Source organism: Budorcas taxicolor, chromosome 3 (genome assembly GCF_023091745.1).
Source record: "Budorcas taxicolor isolate Tak-1 chromosome 3, Takin1.1, whole genome shotgun sequence".
NCBI lineage: Eukaryota > Metazoa > Chordata > Mammalia > Artiodactyla > Bovidae > Budorcas > Budorcas taxicolor.
This window is the reverse complement of record NC_068912.1, coordinates 91,389,354-91,411,538: the sequence shown is the minus strand read 5'-3', so window position 1 is coordinate 91,411,538 and position 22,185 is coordinate 91,389,354. Positions and strand designations below refer to the sequence as shown.

Here is a 22,185-nt window from a genome sequence, read left to right as displayed (position 1 = left end):
ATTACTATGGGATATAGGTTAAGAATTATATACAAGTGTCAGATGAATTAAGAAAATAAATCTATAATCTATAGTGTTCTGTATATTTTGATATTCAAACCCAGATGAAATGAATTACAGTTGTGGTGTTAAAGATAATCACTTTCTGATTTGTAATCCCAAATTCTAAAGCACTGTTCTCATGCTAGACTTTGAGAGAATGAGAGGGAAAAATGCAAGTTTTTTCTACCTTGAGATACTCATCCATCTGATCAATGAGACTGGTGAAGAATTCATATGCATCCTGCTGTTCTCTCACATAAAGTTCTTTGTTCCACATCTTGAAAATCTACGTAACAAGAATTAAATACATTGTTGAAGGAAAAATAGCAATTTCTGAAGATGGTAGAAAATGAATGCGAGAGAATCTTTAAATGCTTCTAAAAATCAAGTTCACTATGAGGACATAAAAGTTTTTACTGATGTGAGATTAGCTTGCATTCAGCCATCTATGTTTTTCCTCAGTCTCTTTATAATAATAAGTGTATGAAACCATATAGGGTGAGATTTAAGGTCAAGGAACAGACAGTTTCTCTCCTAGAAACTATCCAACCTATGGGGAAAATATAAGGCAAACCATAATACAGCAATGCTTTAAAAGAATATTCTTTATTTAGAGGTACTAGTGAAACTGGCATATGTGCAGAGGAATAATTTGAACAAATATTTCAAACAGATAAGTAAGAATAAGGGGAAACAGCCCAAACAATTAAGACTAGCAAATCTCTAAAATTATCTAAATGACTATTCTCAACATTCTGATCACTTGAAGAAGAATGGTAAAGATATTTCTTTTATAGGTTCTTGGCAATGGCATTAGTCTAGAGTTAATAAACTAGAGACAGTTAAGAATGTAGCCACATTCCAAATAGCTAACATCTTTCAATCTAAAGAGTTACCGGGTGAAATACCTTCCAAAAGTTCTCAGGTACATAGTACTGTAGTTTGCTTTCCATCAAATGCCCAAAGAGAGACTGCACTTGATAGAATACACTATCATCTGGATTGTCTGTGTCATCATCCACTGAAAGTAACGACTGAAAAGAAATTAAATGTATTAAATTAGAAATGTTCAACCACTTTCAGAAAACCTTGATTTCTATACTCCAAGTACCCACCTGTTCTTTCAGAATGACATGTGTGTTTAGCTGTGGCTACAACTCTGCGTATGTTTAGCTTCAACACTTCTAGCTACTATAATAATGAACAAATCACCTCTGAGCTTCTGTTCGGTTATGAAAAACTGAAACCAATAATACCAGGATCTTTACAAGAAATAAGTATGACATAATGACACAGAATATTCTCAAAACTATTTACTGCTATATAACCTACTAGTAGATTATTACAAAGTGCAAATGATAGAGTCTAAATATTTCTAAAACAGAAGAAACATTAATAGCTTTATGGGATAGAATTTGAGAATAATTTTAGGAGTTAAAAAATCACATTAGGTCAAATTCATCTGTCAGGCAGTATGAGACCTCAGCAGATTTATAAAAGTTTACGACTATGAGCAACGTCATCTATACAGACTTCAGAAGTTACCACAGAGTCTCTAATTAGGTCTAGTTTTAGTAAACCCCAAAATGCAATATATGAATATGGAACAGTTCTCAGGCATACACATTTACGAAACTAAACAGAAAAGAGGAAGGAAATCACCTCTGGGAGACCAGGTTGCATATACAGCTGCTGGAAGACTGCATTCATGTAACACGTAGCACCACCATTCCTCAGCCCCACAAACCCTGAGCTGGACCTGCTATCCACAGGGGGAAGGTACTAGGAACAAAGGAGTAGAAACCGTAGAGACAGAGTTAGTATCCTGGCCACTAGCAGACTTCCTCACAGCTATGTCAGATATCCCAGAGGAAAAGAGAGAACCTTGCAAACGTATCCATCCAGTGTGTCAACGAGCTATGGCAGCAAACCCATGTCCACAAAGCATCTCTACAGATGCAATGCAATTCTAACCGACCATCTTAGTGTTTCCATTTAGTTCCTAAAATACCTCCCATATATGAAGCATGTATTTACATATTCACTATGTAGTCATGCATTTAGTCACTTCATTATCATTCAACAAATACTTCTTTAGAGTACCCTGAAGCCAGGGATATGAGAGAGCAGAAATATATTTGTTCTTTGATCTCAAGGAGCTTACACTATATAGTAGGGTAGACATTAAGTAAAAATATTGATAGATACATATTTTCAAACTGAGGTAGTACTTTGAAAAGTAGGAAGGGTTCTGTGAAGCATTTACTAGGAAGAATCCTAACATGTCTGGATGGTCAAGGAAGGCTCATACTCCTCTTACTTTCTGAGAAGGTAACATTCTTCTACTGAATTTCCTCTAATAAGCATGCAATTAAAAAAATATGTAAATACTGTAGCATTTTACTTAAGGATGTTTTGTAATAATGCAGATTCTAGTACAGTGTTTTTCTAGGTAGAAATAATTTAGAAAAGGCATCCTGAATAGAGTTCAACATGGCACTTCTCCAAGTGGAAAAGGATACTGTAGTGACACACTCTGAAACGTGATTACAGTAGAATTTGGTGCGAACGCTATGACCAGAACCATATTTTATCTGCATATATCAAGTACCTGCATCCATGTAATAACTAACAAAGTGACAAGACCCTGGAGGTCTTCTGGACTGAAAGAAATTGCTAAATATCATATACTTTTCATTAACATTCAACATATACTTAGAGCAAGGTGATTTTTACAATCTAATTAACACTGTAATTTATTTGTAGTCCAAAGCACAGATTAAAAAAAAAGTTGCAAAACAAGAAAAAACTGGTTGATAACAGTGCTAAAAGTGTATTTATATGACAAATATTTTCTTGATTATGCTGATATAATTCCTGGCTTACTAAAGTAAGATTGTCATTTTAATCTGATTATTAAATGCATGTAAAACTTAAAGCATAGCATAAAGTAAGCATTATAAACTAAACAGTTCATACCAAAACAGCTCCCAGTTTACGCACACATTTCACTTTGCAAGTACTATTTCCTCTATTTAGAACACCTGTTCTCACTTCTCTCCCTGCTTGCTTCACAGTGCTCAGCTCAGGCATCCAAAGGGGTAAGGCTGCCTCTGCATGTTCGTGGAGGGTGCTTTAAGTGTCCTCCTGCTCTTGGTCTGGTGCTCCAGGGCATCTTTCTGCAGCTTGTTTCCCTCTTGTAGATGTTGACATGGCTTCTCCTGTCTGAAATGACTTTCCCACCTTGCCTCAATTGGCTCACTACTGTGAAGGGCTCTGTTTTAAATGCTATAATTTCTAAGAAGTGTTCTGAAATACCCACCATCTGGTGTCAAAGCGCCTCTGTTACCAGAGCATTCAGGATATACCTCTATCTAAGGGCTGGAATCATATCTTCATTTTTGAGCTCCAGAAGCCTCAGTTCAGTTCAGTCGCTCAGTCGTGTCTGACTCTTTGCGACCCCATGAATCGCAGCCCACCAGGCCTCCCTGTCCATCACCATTTCCTGGAGTTCACTCAGACTCACGTCCATCGAGTCCATGATGCCATCCAGCCATCTCATCCTGGGTCGTCCCCTTCTCCTCCTGTCCTCAATCTCTCCCACCATCAGAGTCTTTTCCAATGAGTCAACTCTTTGCATGAGGTGGCCAAAGTACTGGAGTTTCAGCTTTAGCATTATTCCTTCCAAAGAAATCCCAGGGTTGATCTCCTTCAGAATGGACTGGTTGGATCTCCTTGTAGTCCAAGGGACCCTCAAGAGTCTTCTCCAACACCACAGTTCAAAGGCATCAATTCTTCGGCGCTCAGCCTTCTTCACAGTCCAACTCTCACATCCATACGTGACCACAGGAAAAACCATAGCCTTGACTAGATGGACCTTAGTCGGCAAAGTAATGTCTCTGCTTTTGAATATATAGCGCCTCAATGTATGGTAAACTCAATAAATCTTAGTTGAATTCAAGTGAACACAGACTAGATTGTGTCAGAGCCAGTGTTTGTTTGAATTTGTAGCCCTAGTGCCTGTCACTGTACCAAGCATAGTTTCTAAAAAAACAGGTTGAAATGCTAGTTTATACTGTGAATAATTATCAATTGACTTAAAAATGTCAAAAGTCAAATGTCAAAAAGTCCCTTTTTTTGGGACTTCCCTTGTAGCCCAGCAATGAAGCATCTGCCTGCCAAAGCAGAGGACATGGGTTTGATCCCTGGTCAGGGGGAGATTCCATAAGATTAGCGGCAACTGGGCCCGTGACCACAACTACTGCTCCAGAAAAGTCAGTGCTCTAGAGCCTGTGAGCTGCAACTACTGGGCCCATGCTCCACAACTACTGAAGCCCACATGCCTATAGCCCATGCTCCGTAGCAAGAGAAGTCACTGCAATGAAAAGTCTGTGCTCCGCAACTAGAGCAGCCCCCACTTGGCTGCAACTAGAGAAAACCTTTGTGTATCAACGAAGACCCAGAACAGCCAAAAATAAGTAAGTAAATAAAAAATAAAAATTAAAAAGTCTTCTTTTTTAATTAAAAGGGTACCATTTAGTAATGTATTAGGATAATACACTATAGCTTATAGCTAATTTGAGTATGTGAACATGATAAGCAAAGGAATAATACTGACTTTGTGACTAGGATAATGCAAATATAGTTTTAAAATACTATGTTTAAACAAGAGCTCATTCTAAAAAGAATTAAGTGCAACAAGGTCTAGAAAACTTACATCAAAGTCCTTGGTAAGAGCAGGATCAGGTTGATGATGCATAGAAAGTAGTTCTTTGGTAATAATTTGAAGATTTGAAGGTGAGCTATCAGCCAGCATGACAAGGACTTCGTAGGCTGCCAATCGGCTGTTCACTGTACTACACCTAAAAACAAAAGACATAAGTGAATTTCAACAGTGAATAGCTTACTTAAGTCGCTCATTAAATTAAACCAACATTTGAAATGAAAATATAAGAGGTGCAATCTCTAAAACAGGGTTAAGTCAGAACCCAGGAATCTAGTGGGAGGTGATCAGGTAACAAAGGAAGAGACCATGAACAGAGGAAGGATGATTATGATTTAGAGCTAAATATCTTCTTGGCCTGATGATAAAGTAGCAAATCTTTCCACTATGACTCCAGGATACTCTTATCTACGGGATGATTAACAAGAATATAAAGAGTCTGAAAACTTTACCAAAAAATAACATGGAAACAACTATCTTTCAATCAAAATAGGTAGGAAGAAAAGTTTTTGTACATATTACCCTGAAATTCAAATGTCTACATGGCAGAAAGCTACACAAATCAGAACAGATGCCCATAAACATCTAGGCTACTAGTCAACTTTCTATTTTGCTGAAAATGTGGGGACAGAAATAGCTTGCCAAGTCAGTGTGTTTATACAGTGACAGTGGAAGACAACTCGCAAGCATTCTGCAGGAAACCAAAGGCTTCTTTACTACTCCCCTTTAGCAGAAATCATTTGGGGGATGGACAGTAATTTCTCACTGTCACCTAAGTCAGCCTTGCATTTCTTAGGAGGTCGCAGGTTAGGAAGGATACACAGAAAAGAGGACATCCAACCTCTGAGAGAAACAATTATGGAATGGAGTGTAGGAGATGTGTTCAAGAGGGGCCTGAGAGGCATGGAGATCAGAACTGCATCAGGCACCGAGGATACAGGCCATGGACCTGGCACTATCCTCTGCTTTTAACTGCATTTCTGGGTTGCAAAGGACAGGTAAAGAATGAATAGAAGGTACCATTATAGAAATCTATATATACATTAAGAAGTTATTTTGTTGGTATGATACAAAAATAGTATTACTTGTGAAGAGAGTTTCTGTGTATTTTAAATCTCTTGCTGGCTTTAGAATTTAGGTAGGAAAAGGCTGTGAGTTGCTGTGATAAATGAACGCCATTCAGTACACCAGGGAGAGACGAAACAGTATTTCCTTTTCTATTCAAGGTACTGTATGTGATTTAAAATCAACTCCTTGTTGATGGATATATTACTTTTATAATAATAAATACAAATGGAAGGATTCATGAAAAAAACAGTTCAGTGAAAACTGCTGAAGATTTGTTTTCTCTGTTCACTGAAAACTGAGATAATCATGTGTTTCCACTGCTTTAACAAAGGACTCTCGCGACTTAGCACCAAATCTTCCAGAACAAGACTAGGGCAGGGATAAGGACTGGGGTCACAGTGTGAAGGGCACCCTGACAGTTTTAATGAAGATTACCTAAAACAGATTTTGCTAACAAGGAATTTCTAGATAGAGAAATATCTATACATGATAAGACACCTCTTAAGATTTCATAAAATATTGCTTATTATGCCTTGCCCATTTCAATAATTACTAAAATTGTATGGGAATTTTTTTCCCTGGTTAAATACCAAATCCTCAGTTTCGTCAGGATTACCTCAATTAACTCCGGTTTTCATGAGAAAAGAACAAAGTAAGTTAGGTTGAGAGCAAATAAGATGGCAGCTTGTAGCTGCGTCTTCCTCTCTCCAAGAGCATAAAGAGCACCCATGCAGGGTCAACACTGTGAAAGGATCTTCCAAATTTCTACCCATAAAAACTGATACAAAATTGGATTTTAAAATTACCACTGTAGTAAAGCACTATCAGTTTTAATTATCAGGACACAGTCAATACTCAGCAAGTTGCAGGGTTCATGCACTGAAGCACCAACACTTTTCTGCTCACAGAATCCCTCAAGACTCAAAGCCTGATTTACTCTGGAAGCCATTCTTAAAACCTCAGTTTCTCTCGGAATTTGTTACTGATCAAGTTAACATTCTTAGTCTTCCATCCTGATGATAGCATCAATTCTAGCATACTTGCTCAGCAATACTATGTGCCGGTAGGCTGTATCCTAAGCCCCCTTACATGCATTTCTTTACACAGAGGGTAATATCTTACAAGCTACCCACACTCACAAGATGGAAGACAGACTCCAAGTTAAGCAAATCTTTTTGGACTAAAGTTTCGAATTAGAATTTTTACCAAAACTGAACACAACGTGCATTTTCCATACTTTGGATGAAAGTCCTGTTGACTGATGGCGGCACTGCCAGCTGGAGAATGACTATTTAAAATAATTCTAGAAGCTCGGAAAAGGAAGTCATCTAACAATGGTTTAATGAGTGATGAACCTGGAATAGAGCATAATATTCATGTTGAGGATGAACACACATTTAATTCAAAGATCCTGTCTTGCACTTTCATATCAGAGCAGCAAAGGCTCCTGTGGCCACCCAGCGGCAGGACACTCACTCTACTTGATGCTCATGTTTCGAGCACTTACAGTACCTGGCAAAGTTTTGTGGGGCAGCAGGGTGGGGATGGGTGGGAGAGTCAGGGAACAGGATACAAAGATAGACAAGTGCAGGTACCTTCCTTTAAGAGCTGACAATACCGTGAAAGGAGTTACACTTTCACTTAAGGAACAGAAACGCCAAGAACACCACAAGGCATATAGTTTGGGTGAATAATGTTCTTTACTCTGGGCACAGGGGGAGTCCACCTAAAAGGTCTGAAAACTTTAAAAATCTTCAGGTAAGAATGATGTGCCCAATCTCACCCTGGCTTAGGATCACTCTTTTCTATGTATCCCCAGTAGCCAAGAAAATTTTTATAGAACTTAGTTTGTGTGATAGAAGTGATAATCAACATTTTGATTTGTTTTCTGAATATAATTTATAATACTGAATATGCCTTTACAAATTATATATGTATCCCACCACCCAGGGGGTGGTGGTTGGGGCCTGGCTCTCAGACAAGAATAATCTGTGAAAGACGTAGATACAATGGACTATATTTTAAAAGTATGTAACTGTAAAAAAAAGAAAAATCCATGATTTATTAGTTTTTTGTTACGTGATCCAACTATTTTGAACACTATAAAATTCTCTATATGGTTTAATGACACATAAAATACACCTTATATTGGTTAGCCACTAAAATTCCGGACATTCTCCTATTGTCTGAAGGGTTGGTTCTCTATGGAACACTTAGCACCTGTCTTATGTTCCCAATTTCATACAACGCTATGCCAATACCTGAGCACTGAGGTACTGTCACATGATAAGATGAAGTAATAATTACCAAGCATTTCCTTTTCTGCCCCACAGAGTGAAAGAAGGGTCTTGATGAGCCGTAAGTGTCCTGCCAATAAGATGTTGTCTGCTTCACTGGTCTCACATTCAGCTGTACGATTGGGTTCAAAGTTATCCAGCCAGGTAATCTCATCTTCAAGCATGGTAGCTGGGCTGATTCTTAATTGCTCCATTTCTGAAGCTAAGATAGAATAACAAGACAAAAGAAAAAACACCCCATTTTTGAAGAAAGAATAATTTTTTTTCATAGAGTCAAAATCCTGAATTAAAATAATCAAGCAGAGACAAGTCTCAATCTTCCATCTCACAGATTAAAGAAATCGTCACTGATGAACAGCAACTGCCCAGGGGACTATGAAGGCTCACACGTGTCTGTTCCTTCCCTGCTTCCTCCTCTCAGTCACAGATCAAACGGCCCTGAGTGCATCCTCTGTGGGTCATGGTGCTCATGCTGGGGATACAAGCTGAAGGGGACAATCCTTGTTCTAAAGCAGCTCCTGTTTGGTGGGTGTGAGCAGATGTCTCAGGCAAGGAATCCTTCCGGAGCAGGAAGTGCTCAGTCAAGGGATGAGAGGAAAGCCAGTGGTCTCGGAGTGTTGCCTACACCTAGGGAATGGTGAGCTCTGCGGAGAAGAGAGAGGTCCACAGCAGGCGGCAGGGTCCAGGCTTCCAGACAATGAGCCAGCCTTGAGAGAACTACTCCACTCTTTTGAATTTAGCATTTTGTTTTCCCCTCCAAACAAGGATTGAAAATAAAATTCCATAGTGGAAGCTGGGACTAGCAGGGAGAGCAGGAGTGATCAAACTCTCTTGGTGGTGCACTGGGGCCACAGGCACACAGGGCCCTGTGGGGTGAGATGGAAAGATACTTCAGGGGACATTCTGTCCTGGTTTCCTCATTCACAATTGGGGCTAGCACCTACACTGCAGAGTGCCGTGCGTAAAGGGCCTAGGATACGCACTGGCACATAGACAATACTCCAGAAATGGAAAAGACTGCTCATTTCAAAACATATTCCCACTCTGCCCTCAGTATCAATGAAGGGATCTTGGATCCCTTACTCGATGGCTCAATGGCACAGAAAAGGCCTCCACTAATAACCTGTTCATGCATTCTGAGGATGTATGTGTCCAGCCAATTCATGAGTCCAGTTCTCAAGCAGCAAAACAGAATACCCTCTGTAAGCCCAAGCCACAGAGCAACCTTTTCAGGCTGCTGCCTAATTCCACACTGGAAGCTTGGTTGAAATATGCAGGGCCAGGCTATATGGACATGTAGTCCGTTCACTTCCCTAGACAGTATAGGTCTTATTCCTGAATTAAGACACAGACGGCATCATCTCAGGTTCCAACAAAACCAGTCACCACAGTGCGCAGTGAGTACTCTGTCCTCAGCCTCTGAGGGGCACTCATGAAACCCAGGACGGTGTCTGCTTTAGAGATGCTGCTGAGGTTTCCTAGTCGCTCTCCCTTTATGTGTCCGTTATCTGAAGACCTTTGTGTAAAGTTTCTTTTAGGTTCTTGTTTCTTTTGAGAAACCATTCTGTTTCTTTCTCTAGGGTATTGAGAACAACCGAAGAAATGTGATTCCCCTTTTACCTTTGTCTTCCAGGAACCTCACAACCTAATTCTGCATATACACAAGGTATTTTTTAACCTCCTGGGCTTGACATTCTTTTCCAATCAATGCTTTTGTTGATCCTGAATTTCATTTTATTTGTATTTATTTATTATAAATCTTCCCTATAAGCTTTGTGTAAAGGGTAGGAAATAAAATTAACAAACTCTTGATTGGAACAACTAAAATTCAGAGCATTCCAACGTGTATTTACATTATGTAAGAGTAAGTACAGATGATTAAAATCTAAACACTCTAACAACAGTGTTTCTAACAATGATATTGCAAGTCACCTAACACTAAACAATTACTTGACTTTCATCACTCACTTCTATTACTATCAACATATCACAACAGAGCTTCCTTCTTTTCTTCAAACCTTCCAAATTGTCAGAATTGACTGTAATGGAGAGAAAGACTCTTCCTAACAATTCTGTATCAGTGTCATTAAAATATGAGCCTTTGACAATTTTTAATATCAACAAATCTCAATAAGTTAATGGTTGGACATATTATAGAGAAGAGCTAATTGGTACACGGGGTTACATACTATTGTAAAATATTTTCAAGAGAATAAAATTCAACTTCAAACAATAATCATAAAGTGGTTTATAGCTCAGATATATTAAGCCAGATTTAGGAATGTCTGTTTGGCTCTCTTTTCCAGTTCTTCTCAACCCCTTCCCTGACATGAATCAGTTAGACATCTACTTACTTGTCAGATCATCTAATAACTGGCACCTCAGATCAAAATACTCCATGCACTGGGATAACAGTCTAAAAAATAGATAGATTTGAATTATTAAAAAGAGGCTGATTTGAAAATAAAAAAATTACTTGTAAGAATAAGTTAATGAAACAGATGAATAAGATAATTTTCCTAAGCATAAAATAACTACATTAATTCAACTTAAGTATTTCAACAAGACACACACTAGTGACTTTACTTAAGCAGATATAATACAGGAATAATAGTGTAAAGAGAAGAAACTTACTAAATCCATCACATTCTGTAATGATGCACACACTGCCTGCACACGTAATCCGCTGGTTACACTCACTGTTCAAATAGTAACTGACATACACTAGCACTTACTGCATGCTTGGAGCTGTCTGGGGACCAATGACCACGAATCAGTGGAGACAGACGACAGATGAAAAATACACACGTCAACTGGTGGTGAGAGCCAAGAGGCCAAACGCAGCAGACGAAAGAAGAAAGAGAGAGCCAAGAGGCCAAACGCAGCGGGCGAAAGAAGAAAGAGAGCGCCAAGAGGCAAAACGCAGTGGACCAAAGGAGAGAGAGAGAGCCAAGAGGCAAAATAAAGCAGGTCAAAGAGAAAGAGAAAGCCAAGAGGCAAAATGCAATGGACGAAAGAAGAAAGAGAAAGGTAAGTTCTTTTTTCTAAGATGATCAATGGAGCTTTTTTTGGGCAGTTACAGTAATGAAGAGCACAGGTTTACATTTTAGAGTAAGGCGGGCCTTACTTTTACTCCTGGCTCCACTACTTATGGCTCAGACAGTAAAGAATCTGCCAGCAGTGAGAGAGACCTGGATTTGATCCCCTGGGTTGGGAAGACACCCTGGAGAAGGGAATGGCTACCAACTCCAGTATTCTTGACTGGAGAATTCCATGGACAGAGGAGTCTGGTGGGCTACAGTCCATAGGGTCGCTGAGTGACTAACACCTTCATTTTCCACTACTTAATAGTTGGGTGTCCAGGGATGATGTATTTCAGTTTTCTTAGTTTCCTGATTTCTAAATGCTTACCAGAGTATTAGAAATAGACGTGCACACATATATACAAACAGAAAGGGCTCAAGAATGCACTAATGATGACACTGCAAATGAACCAAGAATCATGATTATTAACAAAGTGAGGATAATGACACTGCCAAACTCATTTGGCTACTGTGAAGATTAAATGATAAATATACGCAAAGAATTTAGCATACTGTGAGGCACATAATCACCCCATAACTGCCATTAACATCATTACTATACCTTATACTTAAGCACAACAGCTTATTACTTGGAAATGGCTTACACATTTCAACTACAGATTCATTGAGCTTACTAGTTAAGAAAAGGGTCATCTGATTTTAGAAAACTCTTAACTAGGAAAAACTGGAACACTAAAGTAAAAAATGTACAAGCACACACAAAAAAGAAGTTTCTATAACTTTTAATCCACGTCTTTGTCAGGGAAAAATCATTCTCTGAAATTTGGCTTTATACTCTTAAGAAGAATTACTTTTCATTACAGCGACTGAACTGAACTGAACAGAAATATACAACTAATATCTAACTTAGGTTAAATGGGGTCAGCTGTAACATAACTCTAAATTTTAGTCAACTTTTTAACTTTAAAGTCACTCAAAATTATCTTGTCTCAGCAGCTGAAATCCTAATTTCTTCCTTATTTATAAATTTATAAAGTTAAAATAGGTTAAATGCTTCAAAACAATATTTGAGACTTAGATATGTGGGCCAGGAATCTCCACATATGAGAGATTATAAGATTGTACTATGAGCAACTGTATACCAACGAACTGGATAACCTAGATGAATGGAAAATCCTTAGGAGCGTAACACCTCAGAAGACTGAATGGGGTAGGAACAGTGATGGTACACTATCACTAACAAGAACACTGAATCAATCAAAACCTACCGACAAAGAAAATTCTTGGACCAAACAGCTGCACTGGTAAATTCCACCCAACATTTAAAGAAGAACCAACACCAACCCTTCTCAAACTTTTCCCAAAAAATTGAAGAGGAAGGAACACTTCCTAGCAAATATAATTTGGCAGTAACATTTAAAGAATTAAACACCATGAACAACTGAGACTAATATCTGGAATGCAAGGCTGGTTCAAGATACAAAAACCTATCAATGAATATCTTACATTAACAGAATGAAGGGGAAAAAAACCCACGATTACCTCAATTAACACAGAAAAAACAGCAAAATTTAATGCCATTTCATGCTACAATCATTAGACAAAGAAGGAGCATAAGAATGAGAGAAAATATATGCAATTCATGTATGCAATAAGGGATTAATATTCAGAATACATAAAGAACAACCAAAAATGGAAAACCTAACTTAAAAATAAGAAGAAGACTTGAACAGACATTTCTCCAAAGAAAATATACAAATGGCCAATAAGCACATGATGAGATACAGAAAATCACTGATCACTGGGGACATGCAAATGAAAACCCCAAGCTGCCACTTCACACTCAGGGTGGTTATTATCAAAAGCAAACAGCAAACAAGTGTCGGCAAGAGTGTGGAGAATTTGGACTTTTATACATGGCTGGTGGGAGAGGAAAATGGTGTAGCTACTGTGGAAACGATGTGGTGGCTCCTCAAAAACATCACACCGGGACTATTACAGGACCCGGCAATTCTACTGCTGGGCATATATACACAAGAACCAAGAGCAGGACTCAAAGTGGTATCCAGACTCATGGTTGATAGTAGCAATAATTATACTAGCTAAAAGATGAAACCAAACGTCTACCTATGGGTGAATAACTCCAGAAAGAATGAAGGGATGGAGCCAAAGCAAAAACAGCACCCAGCTGTGGATGTGACTGGTGTTAGAAGCAAGGTCCAATGCTGTAAAGAGCAATATTGCATAGGAACCTGGAATGTTAGGTCCGTGAATCAAGGCAAATTAGAAGTGGTGAAACAGGAGATGGCAAGAGTAAACGTTGACATTCCAGGAATCAATGAACTAAAATGGACTGGAATGGGTGACTTTAACTCAGATGACCATTATATCTATTACTATGGGCGGGAATCCCTTAGAAGAAATGGAGTAGCCATCATAGTCAACAAAAAAGTCCAAAATGCAGTACTTGGATGCAATCTCAAAAGCGACAGAATGATCTGTTTGTTTCCAAGGCAAACCATTCAATATCATGGTAATCCAAGTCCATGCCCCAACCAGTAATGCTGAAGAAGCTGAAGCTGAACGGTCTATGGAGACCTACAAGACCTTCTGAGAGTCATATCCTAGGCAGGCTGATAAGAAGTCTAGGGGTCCCCAAGGAGAAAGGGGTCTGGAATTCTCAAGGAGGAAGAAAGGACAAACTTTTTTTCCCCTTTACATTCCTTCAGTTCAGTTCAGTCGCTCAGTTGTGTCTGACTCTTCGCGACCCCATGAATCGCAGCACGCCAGGCCTCCCTGTCCATCACCATCTCCCAGAGTTCACTCAGACTCCGGTCCATCAAGTCAGTGATGCCATCCAGCCATCTCATCCTGGATTGTCCCCTTCTCCTCCTGCCCCCACTCTCTCCCAACATCAGTCTTTTCCAATGAGTCAACTCTTCGCATGAGGTGGCCAAAGTACTGGAGCTTCAGCTTTAGCATCATTCCTTCCAAAGAAATCCCAGGGTTGATCTCCTTCAGAATGGACTGGTTGGATCTCCTTGCAGTCCAAGGGACCCTCAAGAGTCTTCTCCAACACCACAGTTCAAAAGCATCAATTCTTCGGCGCTCAACGTTCTTCACAGCCCAACTCTCACATCCATACATGACCACAGGAAAAACCACAGCCTTGACTAGACGGACCTTAGTTGGCAAAGTAATGTCACTGCTTTTGAATATACTATCTAGGTTGGTCTTAACTTTTCTTCCAAGGAGTAAGCATCTTTAAATTTCATGGCTGCAGTCACCATCTGCAGTGATTCTGGAGCCCAAAAAAATAAAGTCTGACACTGTTTGTACTGTTTCCCCATCTATTTCCCATGAAGTGATGGGACCAGATGCCATGATCTTCATTTTCTGAACGTTGAGCTTTAAGCCAACTTTTTCACTCTCCTCTTTCACTTTCATCAAGAGGCTTTTTAGTTCCTTTTCACTTTCTGCCATAACGGTGGTGTCATCTGCATATCTGAGGTTATTGATATTTCTCCCAGCAATCTTGATTCCAGCTTGTGTTTCTTCCAGTCCAGCGTTTCTCATGATGTACTCTGCATATAAGTTAAATAAGCAGATGTACTCCTTTTCCTTAGGATTATATAATAATAATGTATCCTGCTTGAGGACAGTCTCTGGATTAAACCTTCTGGCTAATCCTGTTATCTTAAAATGTAAATTATGGGAGTAGGTCTGGTGAGGTCTTCACAACCTCCAGACATTCTTTTGATTCATTGGAGGGTATATAACTCCACTGCTAACACTAGTAAGGGGATACTCTTTCTGCCCCCTTCTGATGCCTATGTCAGAAGCTTTCTCTATCTCCCTTATACTTTAATAAAACTTTATTACACAGAAGCTCTGAGTGATCAAGCCTCGTCTCTGGACCTGAATAGAATTCTTCTCCTCCGGAGGCCAAGAATCCCAGTGTCTTTTCATGGTTCAGCAACAACCTTTCATCTTGAGGGCTTGTCTGGGATTCTTTAGGACAAGGTAAGGATGCTTGGAGCTCTAGTTCTTTGTTCTCCTAGTGAACACGTTTTCTGCTGTACTTTACTAACTCTATGGCGTGCTTGCGTGAATGAAATAAACGCCCTGTGCGAAGCAAGTGAGGAGCCCAGCTCTGCGATTCCGTGGTGACCTCACATGGCTTATGGTAGAAATCTGTCGGGGGTTTATACCGACCTGCCAATGACCAGAAATGGGCAAAGCATGTGGACCGAACTCTCCTTTCTCAGTTAAACTTTTCAGTCTCTTTGACCATTTCATAACTCCTTGGAAATTAGAAAAGTGAAAGGAAGTGAAGTCGCTCAGTCGTGTCCGACTCTTTGCGACCCCATGGACTGTAGCCTACCAGGCTCCTCCATCCACGGGATTTTCCAGGCAGGAGTACTGGAGTGGATTGCCATTTCCTTCTCTAGGGGATCTTCCCAACCCGGGGATAGAACCCAGGTCTCCCACACTGCAGGCGGATTTTTTAACCAGCTGAGCCACAACGGAAGCCCAGAATGGAAATGAGAGGCATGAACCTAATCTGTCGGATCATAGACTTTCAAGGGACTTGTGATCTATGCTGTTACTGTGTACTACAACTTGGGTCCCAAATTTGGACTGGTAGTCAGGAAGTGCCTAGCCTCGCTAGGAACTGAAAGTTTGGAAGTTAGATGGGAGTTTTAGCCACAAGAGCATCTCTGAGGTTAAAGGTTACTGAGATTGGAACTACAATGGGTTTTTTTCCTTTGGTAACGCTGGCTCTTAGTGGACCAGAAGAGGCTCTTATACTGGTGTGGAGACGCTTGGAAGGAACATCTGTTTTATGTTTGTATCGGCCTTATTGTGGTCAGGAATATACTCAGGGTTGTGCACAGGCACTCAGGTGATGAGAATGTTTCCCCCAGCAGTCTCAGCCTGGGAGGCATTCCGGAGGGTTACTCTGATTGGACCCCAGGTGGCATCAGAGGCAAGCAAGGTTTTAATGGTGAGGAGCTGGACGTCAGTCAGGGATGCCATCAGGTCTACCCCTGACGCATGCCCACCCCGTCTCGGTGGTAGAACTGGGAGGGACGAGTATGTCGCCTGCGTCAGTAAGGGACAGACTAAGTCTGACCAGGAAAGAAAAGCTTTGGTGCAAAGTCTGTCTACATCCCCATCTGCAGAAGGGAGGGACGCCTCTAGTAGAAAGAGCGCTGGTCACTTTTTTTCTCTCTTACAGATGGGAGCTAACAATTCTAGCTGTACTCCTTTGAACTGTATCCTGAAAAACTGGGATAGATTTGATCCCCAGGGCTTAAAGAAGACACACCTGGTCTTCCTATGTGATACTGCATGGCCGTGGTACCCACTAGAGGACGGTAAACGGTGGCTGGTTGGAGGCTCTCTTAAGTATAACACTGTTTTACAATTATACTGGTTCTGTTGAAAACAAGGGAGATGAGTAGAAGTAGCATATGTGCTGCCCTTTTTCTCTCTGAAAAATATGCCAGACTTATGTCCTAAGGGTATAGATTTGGGTGTGACTCCTTCAGCTCCCTCCTGTCCTCCTACTTTGCTAGATGAGATGGAGGACAGGAAACAAAAGAGATAAAGAAAAGCAGGTTTCTCCAATCTATCCCTGGGATCATATGTGCAGAGCAGCCAGAGAGACTGAGGAACAGCCACACAGGCTGCTGCCTCTTCATGAAGCACCCACCAGGAGAAATAATCAGTCTATGAGAGGTAATAAACCTTTTTCTTATCAAGAAATACAAAGAATCAAGGAGGCTCTTGGAGACTATTTAGGGGACCCCCCAAAAATATATTAGAGCTTTTAAAGGTGTTACTCTGCTTTATGACCTTACTTGGAAGGATGTGATGTAGATCTTGGGACAAACGCTGACTCCCGACTCAAAGACTCGCGTTTTGGGAAAAGCGGTTGCTTATAGAGATGAATGGCTTGGTAATGAATCAGTAGGGAAGAGGCAAGACGAGATAACTGCCCTGCCCACTGGGAATCAGGTGGTCCCAACTACAGAACCAGAATGGGACTACAACACAGCTAAAGGAAGATGGGATCAGAGTCATTTTCTCAGATGTATTCTTGAAGGACTCAGGCACTCACGTGCTAAGCCTTTAAACTATGGCAAATTGGCAAACACAGAACAGGAGGAGAAGGAAGCTCCTGGTATCTTCCTAGATAGACTGAGAGAAGCCCTTTGCAGATTCACTGAGATTGATCCCGAAAGTGAAGAGGGAGAAGTGACCTTAAAGGACAGATTTCTCACTCAGTCAGCTCCAGATATCTGCTGTAAGCTATTAAAATGGGAGAATGGACCAAAAAGTTGGCTTAAAGCTCAGTACTCAGAAAACTAAGATCATGGCCTCTGGTCCCATCACTTCATGGGAAATAGATGGGGAAACAGTAAAAACAGTGTCAGACTTTATTTTTTTGGGCTCCAAAATCACTGCAGATGGTGACTGCAGCCATGAAATTAAAAGACGCTTGTTCCTTGGCAGGAAAGTTATGACCAACCTAGATAACATTAAAAAATAGATATTACTTTGCCAACAAAGGTTGATCTAGTCAAGGCTATGGTTTTTCCTGTGGTCATGTATGGATGTGAGAGTTGGACTGTGAAGAAAGCTGAGCGCCAAAGAATTGATGCTTTTGAACTGTGGTGTTGGAGAAGACTCTTGAGAGTCCCTTGGACTGCAAGGAGATCCAACCAGTCCATCCTAAAGGAGACCAGTCCTGGGTGTTCACTGGAAAGACTGATGCTGAGGCTGAAACTCCAAAACTTTGGCCACCTCATGCGAAGAGTTGACTCATTGGAAAAGACCCTGATCCTGGGAGGGACTGGGGGCAGGAGGAGAAGGGGACAAAAGAGGATGAGACGGCCGGATGGCATCAATGCACATGGATTTGGGTGGACTCTGGGAGTTGGTGATGAACAGGGAGGCCTGGCGTGCTGCGATTCATGGGGTTGCAAAGAGTTGGACATGACTGAGTGACTGAACTGATGGACCAAATCAGTCTTTAGATAATCTGTTACAACTGGCTCAGACAGTCTATTATGGTAGGGAATATGAGGAAAAGAAAGAAAGGCAGAAAAAGAGAAAGGAACAGGTGGAAGCCCTTGCAATGGCTATGAGAACCGTTCTTAAACAGCCTGAGAAAAACTCTCAGAGGGACCCAGGTGAAAAGGGATGAGCTCTTGCTATTACCGTGGAAAGGAGGGGCACCTCAAGCGGAATTGCCCTCAGGCATCGAAGCCGCCCCCCAGTTCCCTGTCCGGTCTGCAAAGGACCACACTGGAAGAGAGACTACCCCCAGAGGCATAGCTTTCAGGGGTCGGACTCTCAAGACAAACAGGGCTGAAAGTACCCGGGGGTCCCCACACAAGCTCCCGTCCTAAATACACCTGAGGAACCCTGGGTATTAATAACTGTGAGGGGCCAATCCGTCAATTTCCTTTTAGATACTGGGGCAACTTCATGCTTACTGAAGCCCCTGGCCCACTTTCTTCCCTATCAGCTTCCGTAATGTGACTGTCTGGATGAGCCAAAAGGTATTACTTCAGTGTTTCTGTAAGTTGTGACTGGGATTCTGTGCTATTTTCACACAAGTTTCTGATTGTGCCAGAGTCTCCCTCACCCCTTTTGGGGAGGGATATACTGAGCAAGGTCCATGCCTCTGTTTTCATGAATATGGAGCCCTCCATTTCTCTCCCTTTAATTGAACAAAAGGTAAACCCTAGAGTATGGGCTGATGGAAAATCTGTGGGTTGAGCACAAAATGCTATTCCTGTAGTTGTCAAGCTCAAAGACCCACACTTATTTCCACATAAGAAGCAGTAGCCACTGAAACCTGAGGTTAAGGAAGGGTTAAAACCCATCATCGAAAATTTAAAAGGAGCAGGGACTATTAATCCCCTGTAACAGTCCATGCAACACTCCTGTTTTGGGTATAAAGAAATCAAATGGTAAATGGAGACTAGTTCAAGATTCACGAATAATAAATAAGGCTGGAGTTCCTTTACACCCAGTGTTGCCTAATCCTTACACTCTATTGTCTGAAATTCCTCAACGAGCCAAATATTTCTCAGTAATTGATTTAAAAGATGCTTTCTACCCCACTCCAGTACTCTTGCCTGGAGAATCCCATGGAGGGAGGAGCCTGGTAGGCTACAGTCCATGGGGCAGCAAAGAGTTGGACACGACTGAGCGACTTCACTTTCACTTTCGGCGGAGGAAAGTCAATTTCTCTTTGCCTTTGAGGACCCTATGCAGCCAGCTTCTCAGTTAACCTGGACAGTTTTGCCCCAGGGATTTTGTGACAGTCCTCACTTATTTGGACAAAGTTTGTCATGGGATCTACGAAACTTTAATAGCTCCAAAGCAGTAGTGTTACAATATGTAGATGATATTTTGCTCTGTGCTGAGACAGAGGAAGCTTGTTCAGGAGCCTCAGAAGACTTCTTAAACTTTCTGGCAGGCTGTGGTTACAAGGCATCAAGAGAAAAGGCTCAGCTTTGTCAACAATCTGTTAGATATCTGGGCCTAATCATATCAGAAGGGACTAGGGCCATAGGCCCCGAGAAAATTAAACCTATACTAAATCATCCCCTACCTATGACAACTGAGAGGATTTTGGGGAATCACAGGCTACTGTCGCATTTTGATTCTGGGTTATAGGGAACTTGCCTGGCCTTTATATAAACTTATAGCTAAAACTCGGCAGGCCCAAACTGACAAACTGGTTTGGTCTCCAGATACTCAAAAGGCTTTTAAGGTTCCTCAGACTGCTATCCTGCAAGCTCCCGCTCTGAGCTTGCCCACAGGGTCAGAATTTAATTTTTTTGTTATTGAAAGAAAAGGTATGGGCTTGGGAGTTTTGACACAACCCCAAGGGCCTCACCAGCAACCTATTGCTTATCTAAGCAGAGAATTAGATGTAATTTCACGTGGGTGGCCCCACTGCCTAAGAGTAATTGGGGCAGCGGCTTTATTAGCACCTGAAGCTTTACAAAATAATTAATGGAAGAAACCTTACTGTACTGACTTCTCATGATGTGAGTGGAATCTTAAATTCTAAGGTTAATATTTGGATGACAGACAGTAGGCTTCTTAAATATCAGTCACTGTTGTTAGAAGGACCAGTAGCTAAGCTTAAAGTCTGTGGAAATTTAAATCCTGCCACTTTCCTTCCTGAGAAGGAAAATAAACACCTGATCACGATTGTTCCGAATTCCTAACTTTATGCAGCTCGGGAAGAACTAACGGATACCCCATTAGACAATCCTGACACAGAAGTATTTACAGATGGCAGTTCTTTTGTTCGGGATGGAAAGTGTAAAGCAGGTTACGCAGTGGTGACTGCTGAACAGGTTTTAGAAGCAAAATCTCTCCCCCAGAGAACCAGTGCTCAGTTAGCGGAGCTTGTGGCTCTGACCTGAGCTCTAGAGTTAAGCAAAGGGCAGCGGATAAACATCTACACTGATTCTAAGTATGCTTATTTGACTTTACATGCTCATGCTGCAATATGGAAAGAAAGACAGTTTAAAACAGCAACAGGAGAACCTATTAAACATTTCAGAGAGATCAGATCGAGAGAGTTTTAACTGCTCTATATTGTCCTAAAGAAATAGTTGTTATGCATTGCAAAGGACACAACAGGGATGGGAGTAAAGAAGCTGAAGGTAATCAGCTGGTTGACTGTCAAGCCAGAAAAGCGGCACTTTACAAAACCCCTTCACAGACGCCTTTGATCTATACTGAGGAAGAATTAGAAAGATATGAGAAAAGAGGAGCAAAGATTACTGGTATAAGGGTGGTTACAGTCAGAAGATGGACGATTACTAATTCCTGAAAATGCTCAATGGAAAATTCTTAAGGGTTTATAGCAGAGTTTTCATTTGGGTGCAGAGAGTACTTACCAGATGGCTTCTCGTTTGTTTGAAGGTAAAAATGTAATAAAAGCTTTAAAGATTATCAAAAGGTGTGAGGTTTGTCAGAAAAATAACCCAAAGACTGAAAAGCTAGCAAAATCTGGGTTGCAATGAAGTGGAAAGTATCCTGGAGAGGACTGGGAAATTGATTTTACTCATATGCCAAAAGCTAATGGGTACTCTTGCTTACAAGTTTGGGTAGATACTTTTACTGGATGGATTGAGGCTTTTCCCTGTCATAGTGAATAGGCTAAGGAGGTTATAAAGATTTTAATCCATGAAATTATCCCCAGGTTTGGGCTACCACAGAGCCTTCAGAGTGACAATGACTCCGCCTTTAAAGCTGCTGTAACTCAGCGGGTGTCTAAGGCTCTAGGAATAGAATATCACTTAGACTGCTCCTGGAGACCCCAATCCTCAGCAAAGGTTGAAAAAGCTAATGACATTATCAAAAGACATCTGCGCAAATTAACTCAAGGATTAAAGTCCTACCCATAGCTTTAATGAGGGCTCAAACTGCCCCAAAAAAGGAGGGACTGTTCCCCTTTGAATGTATTTATGGAAGACCTTTCTTACGCACAGACATTGTTATAGACCCTGAAGCCTTGGAATTGCTCTCAGCTTTTCAACAGGCATTAACACAACTCTGGAGATGACTCCTGACCCAGCCTCTGAGTCAAGCAAGCCTATATTTGAGCCAGGAACCAAGGTTCTCATAAAAACATTGGGATCTGGGGGCCAATCCCTCGAGCCCCTCTGGGAAGGCCCTTACCAGGTTATTCTTTCTTCTCCCACAGCTGTCAAAGTGCCAGGAATTGATCTGTGGGTACATCACACTTGAGTTAAGAGGTGACCAGAACTAAGTGACTTCATTTTATGTCTTTACTTTCCATGCTCTGACTTTGTACTTTTCAGATGGGCCTGATAATCTAGTGAGCCTACTTATGCTGACTCCAAAAGTCCTGAGTGTGCCGTTTGATCCTCAAGACAATGCCTTCCTGTCCTGGGCTCATTCCTATGCTGAATTCCACAATCAGTCTAACTGCTGGGTCTGTGGA

At 41.0% G+C, this 22,185-nt stretch overlaps 1 protein-coding gene across 1 annotated transcript in view; it reads right to left on the bottom strand.

Moving 5' to 3' along the window:
- The window catches only part of USP24 (ubiquitin specific peptidase 24), a 165,272-nt gene that overhangs the window by 37,130 nt on the left and 105,957 nt on the right, over window positions 1-22,185 (bottom strand). Inside the window, exons 40-46 of the mRNA XM_052636634.1 lie at window positions 10,485-10,546; window positions 8,141-8,332; window positions 7,071-7,188; window positions 4,760-4,904; window positions 1,705-1,824; window positions 951-1,076; window positions 230-328 (exon numbers count right to left, since the gene is read on the bottom strand). Coding sequence (XP_052492594.1) covers window positions 230-328; window positions 951-1,076; window positions 1,705-1,824; window positions 4,760-4,904; window positions 7,071-7,188; window positions 8,141-8,332; window positions 10,485-10,546 — 862 coding nt within the window. The remainder of the gene's footprint in view (window positions 1-229; window positions 329-950; window positions 1,077-1,704; window positions 1,825-4,759; window positions 4,905-7,070; window positions 7,189-8,140; window positions 8,333-10,484; window positions 10,547-22,185) is intronic.